Source organism: Macrotis lagotis, chromosome 1 (genome assembly GCF_037893015.1).
Source record: "Macrotis lagotis isolate mMagLag1 chromosome 1, bilby.v1.9.chrom.fasta, whole genome shotgun sequence".
Lineage (NCBI taxonomy): Eukaryota > Metazoa > Chordata > Mammalia > Peramelemorphia > Peramelidae > Macrotis > Macrotis lagotis.
In genome coordinates, this window is record NC_133658.1 from 287,559,707 (window position 1) to 287,582,038 (window position 22,332).

At 36.6% G+C, this 22,332-nt stretch overlaps 1 protein-coding gene across 7 annotated transcripts in view; it reads left to right on the forward strand.

Annotated features, from left to right (window-relative positions):
• The window catches only part of AK8 (adenylate kinase 8), a 159,635-nt gene that overhangs the window by 25,365 nt on the left and 111,938 nt on the right, over positions 1 to 22,332 (forward strand). For 6 of the 7 annotated variants that reach the window (XR_012473565.1, XM_074210830.1, XM_074210832.1 and 3 more), the window contains exon 5: positions 6,375 to 6,443. Coding sequence is in view for 5 of the 7 variants with exons in the window: in XM_074210830.1 (XP_074066931.1) it covers positions 6,375 to 6,443 (69 nt within the window). In the remaining 2 variants the exon portion in view is untranslated. Of the gene's footprint in view, positions 1 to 6,374; positions 6,444 to 7,624; positions 7,699 to 22,332 lie in introns of those variants that run through there. The other variant, XM_074210833.1, reaches the window with a different exon arrangement.

A 22,332-nucleotide genomic window follows, 5' to 3' on the forward strand; every position in this document is an offset into this window, starting at 1 on the left:
TGGAGGTTATTGCTCACCTTTCTAGAAGGAAGGGTGACTTTCTTTGACCAGGACTTGCTTTGACTAGAATAATTCATTGTCTAATGTCTATCTTTTAATGGAACCCTTTGACCTTCCTTTAGGCCGGTCCTTGGCCTCTAGATATACCACCTATGACAAGACATGCATTTGAAGTCTTTTCAGCTTGTTAAAATTAGTCCTTAAACTTCACTGTCATGCCCTTCAGGAAACTGGGATCATCATTCATTTGGTAACATTTCTCCAATGTTTATGAAGTATCAACTTTCAAAGCTTAAATATATACTCATTCTCTGCTCTCATGGAATTTATAATCTATTATGGTACTGGGGGAAGACTCTGTGACCCACTTTAGCATTGTATATACCATGGGTGAAAGATGAGTGAAATTAGCAGGATTTGACCTCTAAGCCTTAAAAGCTTCAACATAATCCTATTTTTGAAGAATTAATCTATTTTAAGGGAAAATACCTCTGTTGCCTATAGGGTTTGGTTGCTGTGTTTCCTCTTAAATATTATATGAATAGAAGCTTCCAAAGGGCAAGAAAAATCAAGAAAATGAATAGATCTGAAACTTCTTAGCTGTGGGACCATGACCCCTACAGTTTTCTGAGGAGGAAAAGAAAGAAGAAATGGAGGAAGAAGAAAGAGGAGCATTCAGAAGACACTTACTACTACTCTGAGATAACATGAAAAAGACAGTTAATACAAAATGTTCTATTTCACTCCTTCCCACAAATACATACTCCATGGTGGGGGGGGGTAAACTTAAATTTAGACCATAATAGTAGTGACATTCATGTGTGAGATACATGTTTGACAAATAACTATTTTCTATTACTTAACTGTCTTATAGGGTTATTTTGAAGAAATGTAAAATGTGAATCCCTCTTTCATTATAACAAAGACAATCTATAATTCAGGTTCTATTTTTTGCTTTTAAGGTCTATGATGTAACTTTATGGAGTTCTACTGATATACTGAATACTCCAGATAATATTGAAAGGATTGAAAGAGTTAAAATTGGCAGGAGAAAAATAGCATATTTATAAATATTTCCCAAAAGGAGCCAAAAGGAATCCAAGTTATCCAAAGTATCTGGGAGCACCATGTAACTAACAGTCATTTTCCAGGAAGACTACATTTTACAAACTTGTCATCTACCAAGTGCTCCCCAGTTTGAGTCCTTCAGAAATCCCTTTAACAGGGGCAGCTAAACAGTGCAGGATAGTGCAGGCCCTGGAGTCAGGAGGGTCTGAGTTCAAATCTCAACTCAGACACTTGCTACTTAATAGCTGTAGAAGCTGAGCAAGTCACTTAACCCCATTGCCCCACACAAAAGAAAAAAACAGACCAGAAACTCCTTTAACTATCTGATTAGTCCTGACCCACTTGTTTTTCTTTTTCCTTCCCATCAGTGTTTCTGAACCAAATAATCCCAAAACAAGGCACCTTTGAAAGTACTTGATTTGATCTGAAATATGTTGATAATTAGTATAATTAAATCCAAGAGGGTTCTCTATAAATTCTGTCATCTAATTTAAATTTTATGACCCTTAATAAAACCATTTTTTACAATAAAAATATTTTCTTCAAAAAGCTAATTGTATTATAAAAAATTAGATCTTTTTTTCTGCATTTATGTAAAGGCCAAAGATGTTTTTAGTGTCCCAGGAAGAATTGCAAACAGTTAATACTGTAAATATACAGTATTGAGGTAAATAGTTGGGGATTCCAGTACTCCTTATTTCTGACATTTATAAATGCTCTAGAAAAGTAAAGGAAACTGGAAAGCAGAGGTGGCTGGAAAGCAGCAGGTCATGCCTCAGTCATATCATTCTCTCTGGCAAATGCTGACCCTACAAATGCATGCTTTCCTGTCTCCCTTCCAAACAGGATGGCAAATTTAAATGGAATATCACCAGCTGCCATCATTTAGATGATGTCTAGACTAGCCCAAAAGGGTAAGAACAGCCCAGGTGCAATGATGTCTAAGGAATTGTATACACACTTCAGTGTGGATTAATCTTGCCAAGTTATTTTGGATTGGAATACAAAGATATTTACAATTACAGCTATCATCAAAAGGCTAGGATGGCCCCAGTTGCAAATTAATTTGTCTATCTGCAATGATCAAAAAGATCTGAATGTTCAGATTCAGAAGAAATCTTCTGAATAAAGTCTAAACTACATAGAACAGTGCAAAGGTTTATCACTGCTTATGACCTATAGAGATATAAATGGAACTAATAATACTTCATATGCATACAGCACTTTACAGATTTTAAAAAAGTGATTTCTTTGAAATAACCCTATAAGACAGTTAAGTAACAGAAAATAGTTATTTGTCAAACCACTTATGCATATTTCACACTTAAAAATTTATAAAGAACAATATTGCCCCAAGATTAGGTGGAAGATGAAACCAAGATTCCAAGAGCTCAAGTAACTTGGCAAAGATGAGGTGATTAGTGTCACAGCCTGGTCTCAAACTCCAAGCTTATGACTCCCAAGCCTAGCCCTGCTTGTCCTGCTTTCAGCTTTTTCTCATAGAAATTGTCTTAGGTAGTCTCCTGCCTTTATATTAATGGCACACAAGACCACGAGGTAAGAACCTGCCTTTTTACTGAAGATCATCCACCCTACAACTTTCCTTTGTAATATATATATACCAAGTTTCTCACAATATTTTTAGTCAAAAAGTTATGTCAGCAAGAATTTGTTGATAAATATATTCTATATGGAAGGAGAGCTAGGTGGTGTAATGGATAGAGCACTGGACCTGGAGTCAGGAAGACCTGATACTTTGGGCAAGTCAATTAACCTGTTTGCCTTAGTTTCACCATCTGCAAAATAGGGTTAATAATAGCCTCTGTCTCCTAAGGTTATTGTGAGGATCAAATGAGATAATAATTGTAAAGTCTTAGTACAGTGCTAGATTTATAAGAGATACTATGTAAATGTTAACAGTTGCAAGAAACTGTGCTAGGAACTATGAGAAAGGCTATACATACATCCCATATATGACAATTATATCATATGTATGTGTATATTTGTATATATTGAGACCCAGGTTTAAATCCATAATCACATATGCATGTATAATAATGTGAGATTATTCACACACACATATATATGATTCTTATATCCATAAGGTTATGAATAGATATGATTCCACATATATATGGTTATGAATATATATACGTATATTATTGTTTTGACAATTATATATTCATGTATGTGTATATACATGTGAGTGCATGAATATGTTTATGGATTTAAAACCAGGAGGGATCTCTGAGGTCATTTAACTCAATTGCTTCATTTTACAGATGAAGAAACTGAGATCCAAGGAGGTGTCCAAAGTTACCCTGCAGCAGTATTTGAATTTAGATCTTTTACCTCCAGAACCATAATACTTTCTCTAATGTTCAGAACCTAGACATGGTTCTTCCTCTTGAGGATTTGATCTTGTCCTCCCAACAATATACAGTAGAATGGATTCCTTGAAGTCAGAACTCACTCATTTTTTTCCCTTTATAATTCTAGTACCTAACAGTAGTCTTTTCACATATATTTTTAAAAACAGAATTAAATACAAGAACAAACAATACAAAATGGCACCCAGTAAATCTCAAATGGATAGTTCTGAGAACAAGAGGGGTCACTATGTGCTGGGGTTTGTAGTTTTTATATGATATTTCAGCCCCTTAACAGGGAACTGTGTCTTTTACTTCTTTGTAGTCTCCATACCACTTCATATGGGGCCTTGCAATAGGAGGATCTCAATAAATATTTACTGAATGAATGACTTGAGATGAATATCAGCTTTCTTGTCTGTCAAATGAAGGGGTTACATTAGATGATCTCTGAGGTACCTTTCAATTCTAAATCTTCTGATAAGCTGGGTCTTGAAGAATGGAGAGGATTCAGATAGGCAGAGGGCATGAGGGAATCCATTCTAGGAGAACAACATCAAGGGAGAGGCTTGGAGGCAGCTCTGCCTAACTCACCCAAATCCTTCCCTTTTATTTATTAAAAAAATAGAGAAGAGAAAAGAAAAAGAAACTTCAGTTTTAAGAAGTTTATAATTAATTGCAGATCAAAGGTACCATATCTATGGAGAATTAATCAACTTATAAACATAGAAAGCACCTGCTTTGAGAGACAGGTGTTTCCATAGAGTACTATTGGGCTTAGGGTTGGGAAGAATTGAATTCAAATCCAGGTTTAGAAACTTACTAGCTGTGTGACCCTGGGCAAGTCACTTCACTTCTGCCTAGAAAAGGAAAATGACAAACTGTTCTATATCTTTGCCAGGAACACCCCATGAACAGATAGGACTCACAGTGTCACAAAGAGTTGGATATGATTGAACTCAACAAAAATGTGTCAATCACTATGCTAAGGGCTGGAGATACAAAAGAAGGCAAAAGACAGTCCCTAACTCTCTAGATTTATCACCTTTATTTTTTAATCACAGCAAGAGGTGGAAGAACATTAACAGCAATTTTGGTGATTGAGGCATGATCCCACTAGGATCTGATTGTCTCCAACATTGGTGTTCTGGAACAGGAAATGAGAGATTTCCAAATTTAGAGAAATCCATGAGATTTGCTCTTGAAAAAGTGATGAAATGACCTTAGTGCAATTAAGTTTTCTGTAAGGAAAAACAGACTAGTGGGTTTGCGGACTGGTTGTATGACTGTAGAGCATCCTGAGCAGCAGAAACCTAACACTGAGTTGGGGTGCTTGGGGACAGCAGTTAACCACCTGGCTCAACTGGGACCACCTGCCCACGTGTGCCCCTTTACTCTCTTCAGGGTCGGTGGGGCAGGATCTCCTCATGAACTCTGAAAGGAGTTAGTCAAATTTCTGTTCATCATGGTTTGTCAGGGTTTGGAGGAGTGGACCCCCTGGAAACTGCTAGCCCCTGTTGACGTGACACATCAAAGAACTAAGCAAGACAGTAGCAGTTTCAGGGAGCAGCATGACGCACCTTTGGAAGGTGACAGACTCAAAGCCACAGCCCCATGCTCCAGCAGCGTGAGGCTGCGGGAGGCTTTGACGTACCGCACTCTGGGACCTGTCGTCTTTCAAGCCTCAGGTTTCTTTGACTTGCACCAACCCCCCCCCCCCACTCCCACTTTTACCTCTTGAAAGCTCCCTCCAAAGTGGCTGTTGTCAGGGTAGGGGAGAGAGAGCTGGAGAAAATCGAGGCAGAGCAAAAGCCCAGCCTTGCTCTGGGAGTATCTGCTCCCCCCAGTTTGACTTTTTGAAACCATTGTTTATCATCCTTGTTTCCATTCCTTTTGCTCTCTCTTGGGTATCTCCTGGGTTTGGCTCTTTGGAAGGAAAGGATTTAAGGAACACAGAAGGACCTGGAAGAAATATGATGGGCCGAAAGAGGGGCCACCTTGAATGGAGAGAGTCCTTCCAGATGCTCTTTGGGGGCAGCTAGGTGGTACAGTGGATAGAGCACTGGCCCTGGAGTCAGGAGTACCTGAGTTCAAATTCGACCTCAGACACTTAATAATTACCTAGCTGTATGGCCTTGGGCAAGCCACTTAACCCCATTTGCCTTGCAAAAACCTAAAAAAAAAAGATGCCCTCCCCTTTTCTCCTGCCCCCTCCACAAAGTACCTTAGACAAAAAGGTCCTGCTAGAAACGGGACTCATGGGGTTTATTTTCCTAGGTCATAAAGTTCCTCTAGGTAGAGTTATATTTTCAAACAATTTGCCTTTTCTCCCTACTTCACCTTACCTTCACCCTACCCTCACCCCACCCTCACTTAATTCTCTTCTCTTCTATCACAATCCAAACCACTGTAGATGGACCAGAACTGGACTAATTCTTGGAGGCTGGCACAAGGTCTTCTTTTACTGAGATATTAGCCCTCCTCAATTAATGATAACAATAATAGTTATGTCAAATATGATATGATAATTTTCATAGTTTTCACATATTTGCAATGTGATGTGCTTTAGAATTCACACTTATCAGGAGACCAGTGTATAATAGGTATATTAATCCATTTCATGCAACAGAGAGAATTAAAACAAAGGAAAAATCAAAGGAAAAGTGTTTCCAGTTTCTTTTTGTTAATTACTTCAGTTTGTCCCTCCTAAAGCTGTCTGAATTTTATCATTATATCTAGACTGGAACTAGCTCAACCATGACAGTGAGTGTAGGTATAGGTGAGTGTAGGGGTAGATGTAATTGATTTAGAGTTTAAGGAACATTAATTTTAAAAGTATATTATTTTAACTTTAACTAGTGCTAAAATTCCTTTTTACATTCCCTGTAAATATTCGGTTTTTCTTTTTTCTTCTTTTTTTTTGGTACTTTTCTTTAGCCAATTCCTGATTCATTACTGATGAAATTGCTCCTAGAACGTATGGGAAACCCCCAGTGCATCTCAAAGGTAAGAATCATTCATTCCTTGAAAAGCAGGATAATTTGGCAAGACCATAGTTCATGTGACCAGAATAGAGGAGGGAATCAGCTAGGGAGTTTTGCATCTGACGGTCTTTTTCAACAACAACCTGGAGAGTTTGGGGTATGATAAGCAAAATAAAAGTATGAGTATGTGTATATGTGAAGACTTTATGAACACTATATATATGAAAACTTTTATATGAAGATTTTACTGATGGTCAGTGACAGACCCAGAAAAATGATAGGCAAATCAGATAAACACAAACCATATATAAACCAAAGGGTTGAATTTTGCATTCCATCCTTGATGAAGAAGAAAAGAGAAGTTAGTTTTGGCATTTTTCTTTTTTTTCTTTAGGGAGATCTACATGACTTTAAAAATGACTGGATTTTTTTACATTGTGCTAGTGACTTGGACCTTGGGTTATATACTTCTGTTTCCCTTATCCCCTGCTCCAACAGACTGTAATTTAGATAAACTGTATACATTTCACCTCTAAGTCTCACAACTCACAAATTACTTGATTCTATTTAACAAGAACCCTTAGGTTCTGAGAATTGCAGGATTCCCTTGATTATGTAAATGTAGAAGAAGAATCAGCTCCCAAATCCCATTCTCCTAGAACCTCCAACCCTACCTTGAATTTACTGTATTTCTCTGTGCCATAGTCATTTGACTTTGGCTTAATGGAACTTCTTTCTACAGAAAGAGAAAGAATGTGTTCATCTATATATAATGCTTTACTCTTGGCTTAGGAATAATAAAAGCAATAAACAGCACATAATAAAATATCTACTATATGGCTGATTCTCCACTTAGATGCTTATAGTACATGGACTTTCCTAAACCCATGAAAGGTACAGTTCAGTTTGCTTATCCCCCAGTGTCTTCCTTGGAGTTGGCAATGAAGCATAGAGCTACTAGTTACTTTTTATTCATGCCATCCAAAGGACCAGCCATTAAATGAAGGCTAAGGAATTGGACTCCCAGGACAAAGCACCCCCCCCCAAACAACAGGGGTATATGGAGTTATGACTGGATATAAATGGAAGTTAGTGTCTATCACTGGAAGGGATATCTGACTGTTCCTTTTCATAACTAGGTCATGACTCAGGGAGTCGAGATGCAGCCAAACAAGACTCATGTTAGAATGGACAAAGATTCTCTCAACTCCACTTGCCACATTAACTTCTGTGTTCTCCTCTGACTCTAACCTCAAACTATCCAGTTCAAGTTTCTGGTGACTGAGAAGTATAACTTCTTTTTTTATTTTCATTTTCGTTTTCATTTTTTCATTTTTTTGAAGTTACAACTTTTCTAAATCTCTTAAGTCTATGACTCCTCTACTTAGACTATTACTTTCTTAATCCCCATAAGGCATAAGAAGAAGAATCAAAAAGTAAGAGGGGTTTTATACAAGGCAGAATTTGCTCTTTATCATTTCTTACTCTATATAGACATGTTAGGACAGGGATCCTGATGTCATGGTCTTCTTCAGAAATGAAGGACAAGCATTAATTATAATGAGGTGAATCTTTGTGACCTAATAGTAGCTCTACTTCTCTGCATTTTACATTATCATTCCACTTAGGCTACCTATGAGTAGCACAAATAGAAAAGTTGGTCTGTGGATAGAATTCTCTAATCTGCCATAGGATAAGAGTATACATGCTGTGAACTGATGCTGAGTGAAGTGATCAGGTCCAAGAGAACACATTAACTACAATATTGTGAGATTATCGACTATGATGGACACAGCTTCTCTCAGCAGTTCAGTGATTGAGGACAATCTTTAAAGACCTACTGAGGAAAATGCCATCCATATCTAGATGCTGAGGGAAAAAACTATCGAGTCTGAATGCAGAGTAAAATATACTATTTTCACTTTTTAAAAAACTTTTATGTTTTTTCTTTATCATGGGTTTTTCCCCCCTTAGTTCTAATTCCTCTTTCACAATATGACTAATATGGAAATATATTAAACATGATTTTCCATGTACAACTTTTACCCAATTGATTACTGTCATGGGAAGGGAGGAGGAGAGGGAGGGTGGTAGAAAAATGTGGAAGTTATAAACTTGCAAATGGATGAATGTGGAAAAAGTACCTTTGCATGTAATTGGGAAAAAGTAAATTAAAAAAGTAAATAAAAAGAATAAATATGCTAGAACATGAGTTCAAAGAAAAGTCATTTCTTTTTAAGTCACTGTCTTATGATATGCCAAAGCTATTTTCAATAGCTTGATCAGCAGTTTGGAAATAATAATCACTTAAATGTGCAAAGTATTTCAATCATTTATTCATTGAGTAGTTGCATCATTTATACATTACGCATAAATCAGCCCTTGGGAAAGAAACTCAAAAAATGAAACAATTTCTGCCCATAGGGGGCTTAAATTGTACTTACAAAGCACTTTAAGGTACATTATTTTATTTGTTCTGTAGTTAGTCTCAGATGTATGTGCTTATAAGATAGAAACTACAACACAGAAGCTGGACTGATGAGCTTGGAAGATCAAAGTTTTAACTAGGCAGGAGATTGCTACCTATTGTCCAAAATACTTCCCTATAAATCCAAGTTTACTCTGGACTAATGTGTTGATCTCTAGATTCCATACTGAGTTATGGTATCTTCACATTAACTTTTTTTCTATTCAAATTGTATATCATCCTTTCATCCTCTAGTTAAAAAATACTATATTTCTTTCAATCAGCAAAAATTCACTTTCTAATCCACCTACCCTACCCCTCACCACACAAAGAAAAACAAACATGGATAGTCAGTCAAAGTAAATTTCCACATTGACCATGTCCAATTTTTTTTTTTTTTTTGGTCTCATTCTGTACTCTGAATTCTTCACTTCTCTGTTAGGAAGTGGGTAGCATGTTTCATTATTAATTTTCTGGAATTTTGGTTGGTCATTACATTGATAAGATTTCCTAATTTTTCAAATTTATTTTCCTTTATTAAATTGCTGTGATTGTATAAATTGTTCTTTTGGCTCATAAATTATACACATTTTCCCAAATTTCTCTGAAACCATTTTTCTTTATCATTTATTACAGCACAATAGTATTCCATCACATTTATATAGCATAGCAAGTTCATCCATTCCCAATTTAGAAACCCTTTCTCAGATTCACAATCTTTCCCACCTCAAAAGTTAGAAATATTTTTATATATCCTTAGAGTTTGTTTTGTTTAGGGCTAATTCCCTCCCTTAATCCACCCTCCATCTAATTTCTATTCTCTCCTCTTCTTTCTCTTCTGTTTCCTTGTTGGATGAAATGTATTTTGGGGGGCTATTTTTTCTTTTTGCAAGGCAGTGGTGTTATGACTTGCCCAAGGTCACACAGCTAGGTAATTATTAACTGTCTGAGGTCAGATTTTAATTCAGGCCCTCCTGACTCCAGGGCTGGTGCTCTATCCACTTCGCCACCTAGCTGTCCCAATGAAATGTATTTTTATACGTGTGTGTGTGTGTGTGTGTGTGTGTGTGTGTGTGTGTGTGTGTGTGTGTGTGTGTATCCTTCCTTCCTTGACTAGTTTAGATAAGAATGCAATTCAAGTGTCAACTACTCTTCCTTCACCTGAATTAGATGTATCCTGATATTTTCTGAGATAACTTTCTTTTTCCTTCCCTTCCACGCCCCCCACCCCATATATTCCTCTTCCCTTTCTTCCCATTCTTCTCCCAAGATCATCAAGACATAACAAAATGATTGTTAGTCCTTGTCTAATTAGACTCTCTTTATTAATCCTGATAATGATAGGGCTCATAGGGAATAAGTGTGTCATCACCATGTATTAGAATGTAAGCAATTTATCCTTATTTAATTAATTATCAGTTTATTCATGATTATTTTTGTTTCTCTTAACTGTTGTGTTTGAATTTAGAAGTTTCAAAAGCAGCTTTGGTCTTTTCTTCAGGCATGTTTGGAAGTGCTTTGTTTAATTAAAATCCATTTTTCCCTCTATAGAATTATACTTAGTTTTTCTGGGTATATTATTTTTAGCTAGAAGTCCAATTTTTTTGCCTTCTTCAATATTATTTTTCAAGTTCACCACTCCTCTTTAGTAATGGCTGCTAAATCATATATAATCCTGACTGTAACAGTACCTGAACTCATTCTGGCTACTTGAAGTATTTTTTCTTTTGATCTGGCTAAGCTGTTCCTCCTGGAAGTTTTTACTTTATGGTTTCTTCCTGAGGGAAACCAGTAGATTCTTTCTAGTTCCATTTTGCCTTCCAGTTCTCCAAATTCTGGGCAGTTTTCTTTTAAGATTTCTTGGAATGGAAATGTTTTGTTTTGTTTTGGTCATGGAGTTCAGATAGTCTGATGATTCTTAAACTTTTTTCTTCTATTTTTCTGGTTCAATTTTGTTTTTGCTATGAGACACATTAATTTTCTTTTTTTCCCCCATCTTTTGACTTTGTTTTAATATTTTAAAAAAATTTTTTTATTATTATCTAAGGCAATGGGGTTAAGTGGCTTGCCCAAGGTCACACAACTAGGCAATTATTAAGTATCTGAGGTCGGATTTGAACTCAGGTCCTCCTGACTCCAGGGCCAGTGCTCTATCCACTGTGCCACCTAGCTACCCCGATATTTTTTTTGTTGTCACATATAGTCAATGACTTCTATTTGATCTAACCTAATTTTCAGGGAGTTTGTTGCATGATTAAAATTTTTTAATATCTTTGTTAATTCTCTCTTGATACTTTCTTCCACATCTCCCATTTCTTTTCCATTTCCTCTCTTAAGTACTCCCATTTCATTTCTTTTTTTAAATAAAAGATTTTATTTATTTTGAGTTTTATAATTTTTCCTCTAAGCTTGCTTCCCTCCCCCCACCCCTGACAGAAGGCAGTCTGTCAGTCTTTACATTGATTTCATGCTATACATTGATCTACATTGAATGTGATGAGAGAGAAATCATCTCCTTAAGGAAGAAATAAATGTATAAGAGATAGCAAAATTACATAGTAAGATAATGGGTTTTTTAATTTAAATTAAAGATTTGGTCTTTGTATTCAAACTCCATAATTGTTTCTTTGGATGCTGATGGTATTTTCCATCACAGATACCCCAAAATTGTCCCTGATTGTTGCACTGATGGGATGAGCAAGTCCATCAAAGTTGATCATCACTCCCATGTTGCTGTTAGGATATACAATATTCTTTTGCTTCTGCTCATCTTACTCGGCATCAGTTCAAGCAAATCCTTTCAGGCTTCCCTGAATTCCCATCCCTCCTGGTTTCTTTTTTTTTTTAAGGTTTTAAATTTATTTTTATTAAAGATATTATTTGAGTTTTACAATTTTCCCCCAATCTTGCTACCCTCCCTCACCCCACTCCCACAGAAAGCACTCTGTCAGTCTTTACTTTGTTTCCATGTTGTACCTTGATCCAAATTGGGTGTGATGAGAGAGAAATCTTATCCTTAAAAAGAAGAGAAGTCTAAGAGGTAACAAGATCAGACCATAAGATATCTGTTTTTTTTTTCTAAATTAAAGGGAATAGTCCTTGCACTTTGTTCAAACTCCACAGCTCCTTATCTGGATACAGATGGCACTCTCCTTTGCAGACAGTCCAAAATTGTTCCCAATTGTTGCACTGATGGAATGAGCAAGTCCTTCAAGGTTGAACATCACTCCCATGTTGCTGTTAGGGTGTACAGTGTTTTTCTGGTTCTGCTCATCTCACTCAGCATCAGTTCATGCAAATCCCTCCAGATTTCCCTGAAATCCCGTCCCTCCTGGTTTCTAATAGAACAATAGTGTTCCATGACATACACATACCACAGTTTGCTAAGCCATTCCCCAATTGAAGGACATTTACTGGATTTCCAATTCTTTGCCACCACAAACAGGGCTGATATAAATATTTTTGTACAAGTAATGTTTTTACCCTTTTTCCTCATCTCTTCAGGGTATAGACCCAGTAATGGTATTGCTGGGTCAAAGGGTATGCACATTTTTGTTGCCCTTTGGACATAGTTCCAAATAGCTCTCCAGAAGGGCTGGATGAGTTCACAGCTCCACCAACAGTGTAATAGTGTCCCAGATTTCCCACATCCCTTCCAATAATGATCATTATCCTTCCTGGTCATACTGGCCAATCTGAGAGGTGTGAGGTGGTATCTCAGAGAAGCTTTAATTTGCATTTCTCTAATAATTAACGATTTAGAGCATTTTTTCATATGGCTATGGATTACTTTGATCTCATCTGTAAATTGCCTTTGTATATCCTTTGACCATTTGTCAATTGGGGAATGGCTTTTTGTTTTAAAAATATGACTCAGTTCTCTGTATATTTTAGAAATGAATCCTTTATCAGAATCATTAGTTGTAAAGATTGTTTCCCAATTTACTACCTTTCTTTTGATCTTGGTTACATTGGTTTTATCTGTGCAAAAGCTTTTTAATTTAATGTAATCGAAATCATCTAATTGATTTTTGCTGATGTTCTCCAACTCTTCCTTAGTCATAAACTGTTCCCCTTTCCATAGATCTGACAGGTAGACTAGTCCTTGATCTTCTAATTTGCTTATAGTATTGTTTTTTATGTCTATGTTCTGTAACCATTTGGATATTATCTTGGTAAAGGGTGTGAAGTGTTGGTCTAATCTAAGTTTCTTCCATACTAACTTCCAATTATCCCAGCAATTTTTATCAAAGAGGGAGTTTTTATCCCAATGGCCGGACTCTTTGGGTTTATCAAATAGCAGATTACTATAATCATCTCCTGCTTTTACACCTAGTCTATTCCACTGGTCCACCACTCTATTTCTTAGCCAATACCAAACAGTTTTGATGACTGATGCTTTATAATATAATTTTAGATCGGGTAGGTCTAAGCCACCTTCTTTTGCACTTTTTTTCATTAAGCTCCTAGCAGTTCTTGACTTTTTATTTCTCCATATGAATTTACTTACTTTTTTTCTAACTCTTTAAAGTAATTTTTTGGAATTTTGATTGGTAGGGCACTAAACAGATAGTTTAGTTTTGGTAGAATTGTCATTTTTATTATATTAGCTCTACCTATCCATGAGCAGTTGATATTTGCCCAGTTATTTAAATCTGATTTAATTTGTGTGAGAAGTGTTTTATAATTGTTTTCAAAAAGATTCTGAGTCTGTCTTGGCAAATAGACTCCCAAATATTTTATATTGTCTGAGGTTACTTTGAATGGGATTTCTCTTTCTAGCTCTTTCTGCTGCATCTTGCTAGTCATATATAGAAATGTTGAGGATTTATGAGGGTTTATTTTATATCCTGCAACTTTGCTAAAGTTGCTTTATTATTTCTAGTAGTTTTTTAGATGATGATTTGAGATTCTCTAGGTATTCCATCATGTCATCTGCAAAGAGTGAGAGTTTTGTCTCTTCCTTCCCAATTCTAATTCCTTTGATTTCTTTTTCTTCTCTTATTGCTGAAACTAACATTTCTAAGAGAATATCGAATAGTAGTGGTGATAGTGGGCATCCTTGTTTCATCCTGATCTTATTGGGAATGCCTATAGCCTATCCCTATTGCATATAATGCTTGTTGATGGTTTCAAATAGATACTGTTTATTATTTTAAGGAACAATCCATTTATTCCTACACTCTCTAGTGTTTTTAGTAGGAATGGGTGCTGTATTTTGTCAAAAGTTTTTCCAGCATCTATTGATATAATCATATGATTTATGATAGGATTGTTATTGATATAATTAATTATACTAACAGTTTTCCTAATATTGAACCAACCCTGCATTCCTGGGATAAATCCTACTTGGTCATAATGTATTATCCTAATGATAACTTCTTGTAATCTTTTGCTAAGATTTTATTTAAGATTTTTGCATCTATATTCATCAGGGAGATAGGTCTATAATTTTATTTCTCTGTTTTAACTCGTCCTGGTTTAGGTATCTGCACCATATCGGTGCCATAGAAAGAGTTAGGCAAAGTTCTATCTTCACCTATTTTTCCAAAGAATTTATATAGAATTGGAATCAATTGTTCCTTAAATGTTTGATAGAATTCACTTGTGAATCCATCTGGCCCTGGAGATTTTTTTCTTAGGAAGTTCAATAATGGTTTGTTGAATTTCTTTTTCTGAGATGGGGTTATTTAGGTATTTAATCTCCTCTTCATTTAACCAGGACAACTTATATTTTTGTAAATATTCATCCATTTAACTTAGATTATCAAATTTATTGGCATAGAATTGGGCAAAATAATTCCAAATTAATATTTTAATTTCCTACTCATTGGTGATGAGTTCACCTTTTTCATTTATGATACTAGCAATTTGGTTTTCTTCTTTCTTTTTTTAATTAAATTGACTAGATGTTTATCAATTTTATTGTTTTTTTCATAAAACCAATTCTTGATTTTATTTATTAGTTCAATAGTTTTCTTGCTTTTTGATTTTATTAATTTCTCCTTTAATTTTTAGAATTTCTAATTTGGTATTTAATTGGGGGTTTTTAATTTGTTCTTTCTCTAATTTTTTAGTTGTATATTCAGGCCATTGATTTCCTTTTTCTCTAATTTATTTATTTAAGCATTTAAAGATATAATATATCCCCTGACAGGCGATATAATATATCACCTTGAGTGAATCCCATAGGTTTTGGTATGTTTCATTATTATCATTATCTAGGCTGAAATACTTCTTTCCATAATTTTTTGTCTGATACAATCATTCTTTAAAATAAGGTTATTTAGTTTCCAATTAGTTTTGGGTCTATATCTCCCTGATCCAATATTACATATGATTTTTATTGCATTATGATCTGAGAAAGCTGAATTCACTATTTCTGCCTTTCTGTAATTGGTCATTAGGTTTTTATGCCTTAGTACATGGTCAGTTTTTTGGTCTAAGTGCCATGTACTGCAGGAAAAAAAGGATATTACTTTCTATCCCCATTCAATTTCCTCCATAAATCTATCATATCTAGGTTTTCTAACAATATTTTTACCTCCTTAACTTACTTCCTTGTTTGTTTTATGATTAGATTTATCTAAATCTGAGAGTGGGATGTTGAGGTCTCCCACTAGTAGAGTTTTGCTGTCTATGTCTTCCTGTAACTCCTTCAACTTTTCCTCTAAGAATTTGGATGCTATACCATTGTATACAAACATATTTAGTATTTAAATTATTTTATTGTCTATGGTACCTTTTAGGAAGATATAATTTCCTTCCTTATCTCTTTTAACACTATTTTTGCAGCTACTTTGTCTGAGATAAGGATTACTACCCCTGCTTTTTTCACTTCAGCTGAAGCAAAATATATTTTGCTCCAACCTTTTACCTTTACTCTATATGCTTCAAATGAGTTTGTTTTAAGCAGTATATTGTAGGATTCTGCTTTTAATCCATTCTGCTATTCACTTACATTTTACAGCAGAGTTCATTCCATTGACATTCAAAGTTATAATTACTAGCTCTTTATTGCCCTCCATGCTATCTTCCCTGCTTGTATTTTTCACCTTTTTTCACTTTATCCATATTCCCCAGTATTTTGTTTCTGAATACCACCACTTTCAGTGTGTTTGCCCTCCTATATCAATCCTCTTCCCCCTTCTTTCCCCTTTCCCTTTTCTCCTTCTTCCTTCCCTTCCTTCTGTTACTTCCCCATTTCTTTTCCCCTCCCCTGCCCCTCTCCTTTCCCCCTTTTCCCCTTTTAATACTTGAAAGGTAAGATAAGTTTCTTAACTGAGTGTGTGCATGTTAACTTTAAGCCAAATCTGATGCGAGGAAGATTCAGGTGGTTCTCACCTCCTCCCTTCTTCCCCTTTATTGGGATAGGTCCTTTGTATCTCTTTTTTTAAATAGTTTTTTTTTGCAAGGCAAATGGGGTTAAGTGGCTTGCTCAAGGCCACACAGCTAGGTAATTGTTAAGTGTCTGAGACTGGATTTGAACCCAAGTACTCCTGACTTCAGGGCTGGTGCTTTATCCACTGTACCACCTAGCTGCCCCTCCTTTGTACCTCTTAATGTAATGAGATGTACTCCATTCAATCTCCTCCATCCTCCTATCTCCTTACAGTTCCCCTTTTTAAGGAGGTGTTGTTTTTAAATCATTCTATCCAAGTCACAGCCAAGTAATGAGTGTCCATTACTTCCAGCTAAGTATATTCTCTCTAATAGAGTTACAGTTCTCAAGAGTCATGAGAATCTTTCTCCCACATGGTGATATAGCCAGTTTCATCTTATTGGATAGCAGTTTTTTCTTTACCTCTTTTTAAAAAAACTTTTAAAGTGTCTCTTGTGTCTCCTGTTTGATGTTCAAATTTTCTATTTATTTTTAGGTTTGTTTTTTTTTGCCAAGGCAAAAGGTATAATTCTTTGTTCACTTGCAAGCTTGCCCAAGGCCACACAGCTAGGTAATTATTAAGTGTCAGAGACCAGATTTGAACTCAGGTACTCCTGACTTCAGGATCGGTGCTCTATCCACTGCACTACCTAGCCCCCCAAAATTTTCTATTTAGCTGTGGTCTTTTCATCAGGAAATGTTGGAAGTCTCCCATTTCATTAATTGTCCATCTTTTGCCCTGGAAGAGAAGGCTCAACTTTGCCAGATAGTAGATTCTTGACTGCATTCCAAGCTCCCTTACTCTTTGGAATATCTCATTCCAGGCCATTCCATCCTTTAATGTTGATGCAGCCAGGTCTTGCATAATAATCCTTATTGTGGCTCCTTGGTATTTAAATTGTTTCTTTCTAGCTGCTTGCAGGATTTTCTCTTTTATTTGGTAGTTCTGGAATTTGGCCACAACATTCCTTGGTGTTTTCATTTTAGGATCCCTTTCCAGAGGGGATCGATGTGTTCTTCCTTTCTTTTCTTTCTTTTCTTTTTTTTTTTTTGAGAGAAAATTGTACATTTTTTTTCCACAAACCTTGCAAGATACACCTTATAAGGTATGGGTACCTCACCTAGGGGTGAAGCACGAATTGGTCTTGGAACATCAGGTCATTTATAGTCTTCATAAACTCTTTCCCTTCTTTCTTGGATTTTCATAGACTCTCAGAGTTTGAGGTACAATCTAAGAGGTCCATCCATTCTATGGCATGCCCCTAATATGATCATATGATGCATGATATGCTGATGAACCCCAATCATCACAGGAGGTGTGTGGGTTAATATTCACTTAGCTAACTGTGCAAACTCAGTTGCATTAGGTCAAGACCTCTAGGTCACTCTTGACCAGTTGAGAACTGGTTTTGGGTTTGCTATCCCTGGAATGGGATTAGGAAAACTCTCTCAGTCTTGTGATTGGCTGGGCCACTCCCCCTTTGTAATGGATTCCCTAAGGGCTCCCCTCCACACCCTGTGAAGACCAACACCCTACATTCCTCACAACTTCCCCCTTTTCTTTTTAATAACAACTTGGTCTTCACACTTCACCAGCAGTGTCTTCCTCAAATTAATTCACAATCCTCAACCCTGATAGGACTACTGACTTTCCCTATCAGTATCTTTACCTTTACCTTACTAGAGCTGTACACCTGTACTAATGTACTGATAGAATTTTGGACTATTTGAGTTATTAACTAGATCATACATGGGAGACACACGCACACAGCTCATAGAATTATCCCACTTAAGGGCCAATAGTAAGATGCCCAGTAACTGTTTCCACCATGAACCAGTAAACCAATTCATCCAAGAAGTACTAAATGGGACTGTCCAGGTTTAGACTGGAACATGTGCCAACTTTCTAATATCCCTGGTTATCTTCTTTACCATCTGCCCATTGTCATCTATCCTTAGACAACAATTTGATAAGTTCAGTTTATCACAGACTCCTTCAGTCAAAAGGTAGTCTAATACCAATCTATGTTGACTAATCGCCTCTCATATTTGCATGACTTGGTCGGCCATCATGTCCAAGGCCCTAACTTGATTGGTGATTATTTCAACTATAGCTTGGAGTCTTATTAGCCTATTGCAGATATAAATTGGGGTTCTATAGCCACAACTCTTCAATGTATTCTTTCAATAACTATTTTGCCCTCTGGGTTCCATGATATCAGGGCAGTTTTCCAGCATTAATCCTGTAATATTAAGTCCAGGTTCTTTTTCTCTTCAATGTTTTTGGGAAGACCAAAATTCTTAAGTTGTCTCTTCTCGATCTATTTTTTGAGGTCAGTGGTTTTGCGATGAGGTATTTTACATTTTCTTCAATTTTTTTTCCATCTTTTGGTTTTGTTTAAGAGAATCTTATTGTCTCATGACATCATGAGTTTCCACAGATTCTATTCTTTTTTTTAAGAGAAGAATTTTCTTCATTTACCTTTTGCAACTCCTTTTCCAATTGGTCAATTCTATTTTTGAAGTTTTCCATTTGTCCAAGTGTAGTTCTGAGAGATTTATTTTCTTTTTTTGCATTTGCCCAATTGAGGATCCAAGAGAATCATTCTCATTTTGTATTTGTCCAATTGTATTTTCTAAGAATTTGTTTTCTTATTGTGAGATGTTAATTTTCTCTTGCAGCATGTTAATTTTCTCTTGAGTATCTTTTCCCAATTGATTTTTAAATTCTTCCTGATTTCTTCAAGGAAATCTTTCTGGGCTGGAGACCAATTCACATTCTCCTCAGAATTGTAGAGCTCTCTGGGTTAGTGTCTGTGCTTTCAAAGTAATTCTCAATGGGCCTCCTCCACTGGCCTTTCTTCATTTTCCTAGGATCTTGTGTTGGGGGGAGGGGGCTGGCTCTCAGATGTTTGCTTTTGAAAACCCTAGAGGCTTTGTTCACTTGGCTTAGTAACTCCAAGTGGGACGACCAGTAGGAGGTGCTGGTTGCTTTCTCTGGAGTGTTTGAGGCCCTCAGCAGCAGGGTCTGAATTATCCTTAGGCTGGGCCCTGGGTGAGGTAGTTAATCTTCCTTTCAACTGAAGGAGCTCTGCTGCCCACACCTGAGTCTGAGGGAGTGGAGGGTCAGTTACTCTTTGTTCTTGGAAGAATTCTCCACTAGAAGTATGGAGCTCAGTTTCCTCAGCCCAGGCAGTCTATGTTCAGCTATGCTCTGCAATTCTCTGTTCTGGAACTCACCCTCCAGCCCAGCTGGGACTCCCCAGACCTCTGCTCCCTCAGCACCCTCCGCCAAAGATTCCACAGTTCAAATTGTTCCTCCCACCCAACACTCACCAAAGCCTTCAGGGCCTTAGGTCCTCTGGCTTCACCCTGTTGCTGCCCCTGCGCTAGCTCTCTTCTTTCCACTCCTGTTCACCTACTTTCCCCTGAGACAGACCTTGTTGGTAGTTTTTCTTCTCCTAGCTTCTTTTTCTGGGTTTTGTTGGTCAAATTTCTGTTAAGAGGTTTCTTTCATGCTATTTTTTTAGGGGTTTTTTTTTGACAAGGCAATGGGGTTAAGTGGTTTGCCCAAGGCCACATAGCTAGGTAATTATTAAGTTTCTGAGATTTGAATTCAGGGATTCCTGACTCCAGGGCCGGTGCTCTATCCACTGTGCAACCTAGCCACCCCTTTCATGTTATTTTTGAGGGTAAACTAGGAAACTTAGCACAGTGCCTGTCTTCTCTCTGCCAACTTGGCTGGAAGTCCTCTTATTTCATTTAAAAGAAAAATATTTTAACTTTTAAAGAAAAATTTTTACTTCACATTTTCCAGGAATTCTAGTTGAGTTTGTGTTCAACTCTATCTTTTTCTCTGAGGCATTGTTTGTGGATATTTTGGAGTCATTTTCTACTTCTGAGTTTATGTCTTGAGCATTCCTATCACCAAAATAGCTTATCATGGTAGGGTTCTTTTGTTGGTGTTTTGCTTGTTCTTCAATCACTTTCTGTTTTTGGATTCCATGTTAGGCCTGGACATTGACCCATTACTGGAGGGAAAGCTGGTTTGGTCCTGTTGCTGATTTCTCGGAATTATTTAGTATCATATTATTCTAGAATCTCAGGGATAAGCTAGAGACTTGCAAGCTTTCAGTGTTCTCAGAATGGTCAGACTCAGGGCAAAGTTGATCACTTCCCTAATCTGAACTCTGTAATTCTCTGATCTGGGGTTTCAGTTAGAACAATTGTAGGCTAGCAATGTATTCAGCCACTATTATCCAGTAAGGTTTAGAGTGACAAAACTGCAGGTTCCCTTTTCACTTGGGATTCCTGCTCTGATTATTCTTCTGTAGGCTAGGCTCAACTCTATAACTGAGATCTTGTTCTGTTCCTGGTGTCTGAGGCAAACTCCTGCTGTTTGCCTCTTAACTTTCTCTGATTTTAATATACTGTCCAGTCCCTATTTAAGCATGCCACTCCTTAATATAACTCCCCTTCTGAGTCTAGTCTGACTTTAATAGCCAGAACTGGGTAGTGGGCAGCAAAGCTACCCATTGGTGTCTGTCCCAACTGAAGTATCCTTCTGCTCCTTTGCCTTTACCTGACTTCTGGAATGCTACCACCATGACTTGGTCTCCATTGTCAGGAGTCATCTCTATTTTATCTGTCTCCCTAAGTTGAATTAGGCTGATCAAAGGATTTATTATGACTTTTGATGTCTTTCTCATCAGAATTTGGTCTGGGGAATTTTCTTTTTTTTTTTTTTTTGGAATGTTATTTTATTTTATTTTTTTCCAATTACATGCAAAGATAGTTTCATTCATTCATCCATCTATCTATCTAATCTATCTATTGATCTATCCATCTATCTATATCTATCTATCTATCTATCTATCTATCTATCTATCTATCCATCTATGATCTATCTATTTATTTGCTGGGCAATGGGGTTAAATGATTTACCCAAGCAAACAGCTAGTAAATGATTAAATGTCTGAGGACGGATTTGAACTCAGGTCCTCCTGATTCCAAGGCCAGTGCCCTATCCACTGGGCCACTCAGCTGCCCCTGAAAAGATAGTTTTCATCATTAATCTTTTTGGTTTCACATTTTTCTCCTTCCTTCTCTTCCCCCACCCCATGCATATAAAGTCATATGTAACATATTTCTATATCAGTCATGTTCTGAATGAAGATTCAGAACTAAAGAAGAAAAAAACAAGAGAAGAAAAAACATAAAACAAGTTTTAAAAAAGTGAAAATAGTATGCTTTGGTCTACATTCAGACTCCACAGTTTTTTCTTCTGGGTATGGATGACATTTTTTCTCGGAAATTTTCTAGATGTATTTAGAGGAGCTGTGGAGGAGATCTTGACCACACTACTGCCATTCTGCTATCTTAGTTCTGCCCTAGTCACCACCCCTATTCTGATATACCTACTGGACATTTCAACTGGATAACCCATCTCAAATTCATCATGTACAAATCAGAACATCTTTCCCTCCAACCTCCCAAACTTTCATATTTCCATATTTCTATCAAGAGCACCAACATTCTTCCAATCACTCAGACTTGTATAACCTAGGAATCATCCTTGATTTCTCCAGTTTACCTCTATCCACATTTTGTCTGTTGTCAAGTCTTTTTGACTTGGCTTCCTAATGCCTCTAGGCCCAACTATAAACTGCACTTTGACTTTTTTTACTCTTAGACGTTTGTTTAAAATCCTTTCCAACCTGCATCTAGCCAGTTTTTCTGTTTCTTATCTAGTATTTCCCTATACACTTTTTGTTCCATCAAATTACCCTTGTTGTTCCTTATACATAAGTCATTAGGTTTCCCATCTCCATGCCTTTATCTAGATTGTTCCCCATCCCTCCTCACCTATAACTCTTGGAATCTTTAGATTCTTTCAAAGCTCACATTAAATTCCACTTCCTACATGAAGTCTTTCCTGTTTATCTCTGCTACTAGTATTTCCCCCTTGTATTTTCCCTGATACATGTATTTTGAATATATATATATTTATATATAAATATATATACACACACACACACACACTATATATATATATATATATAT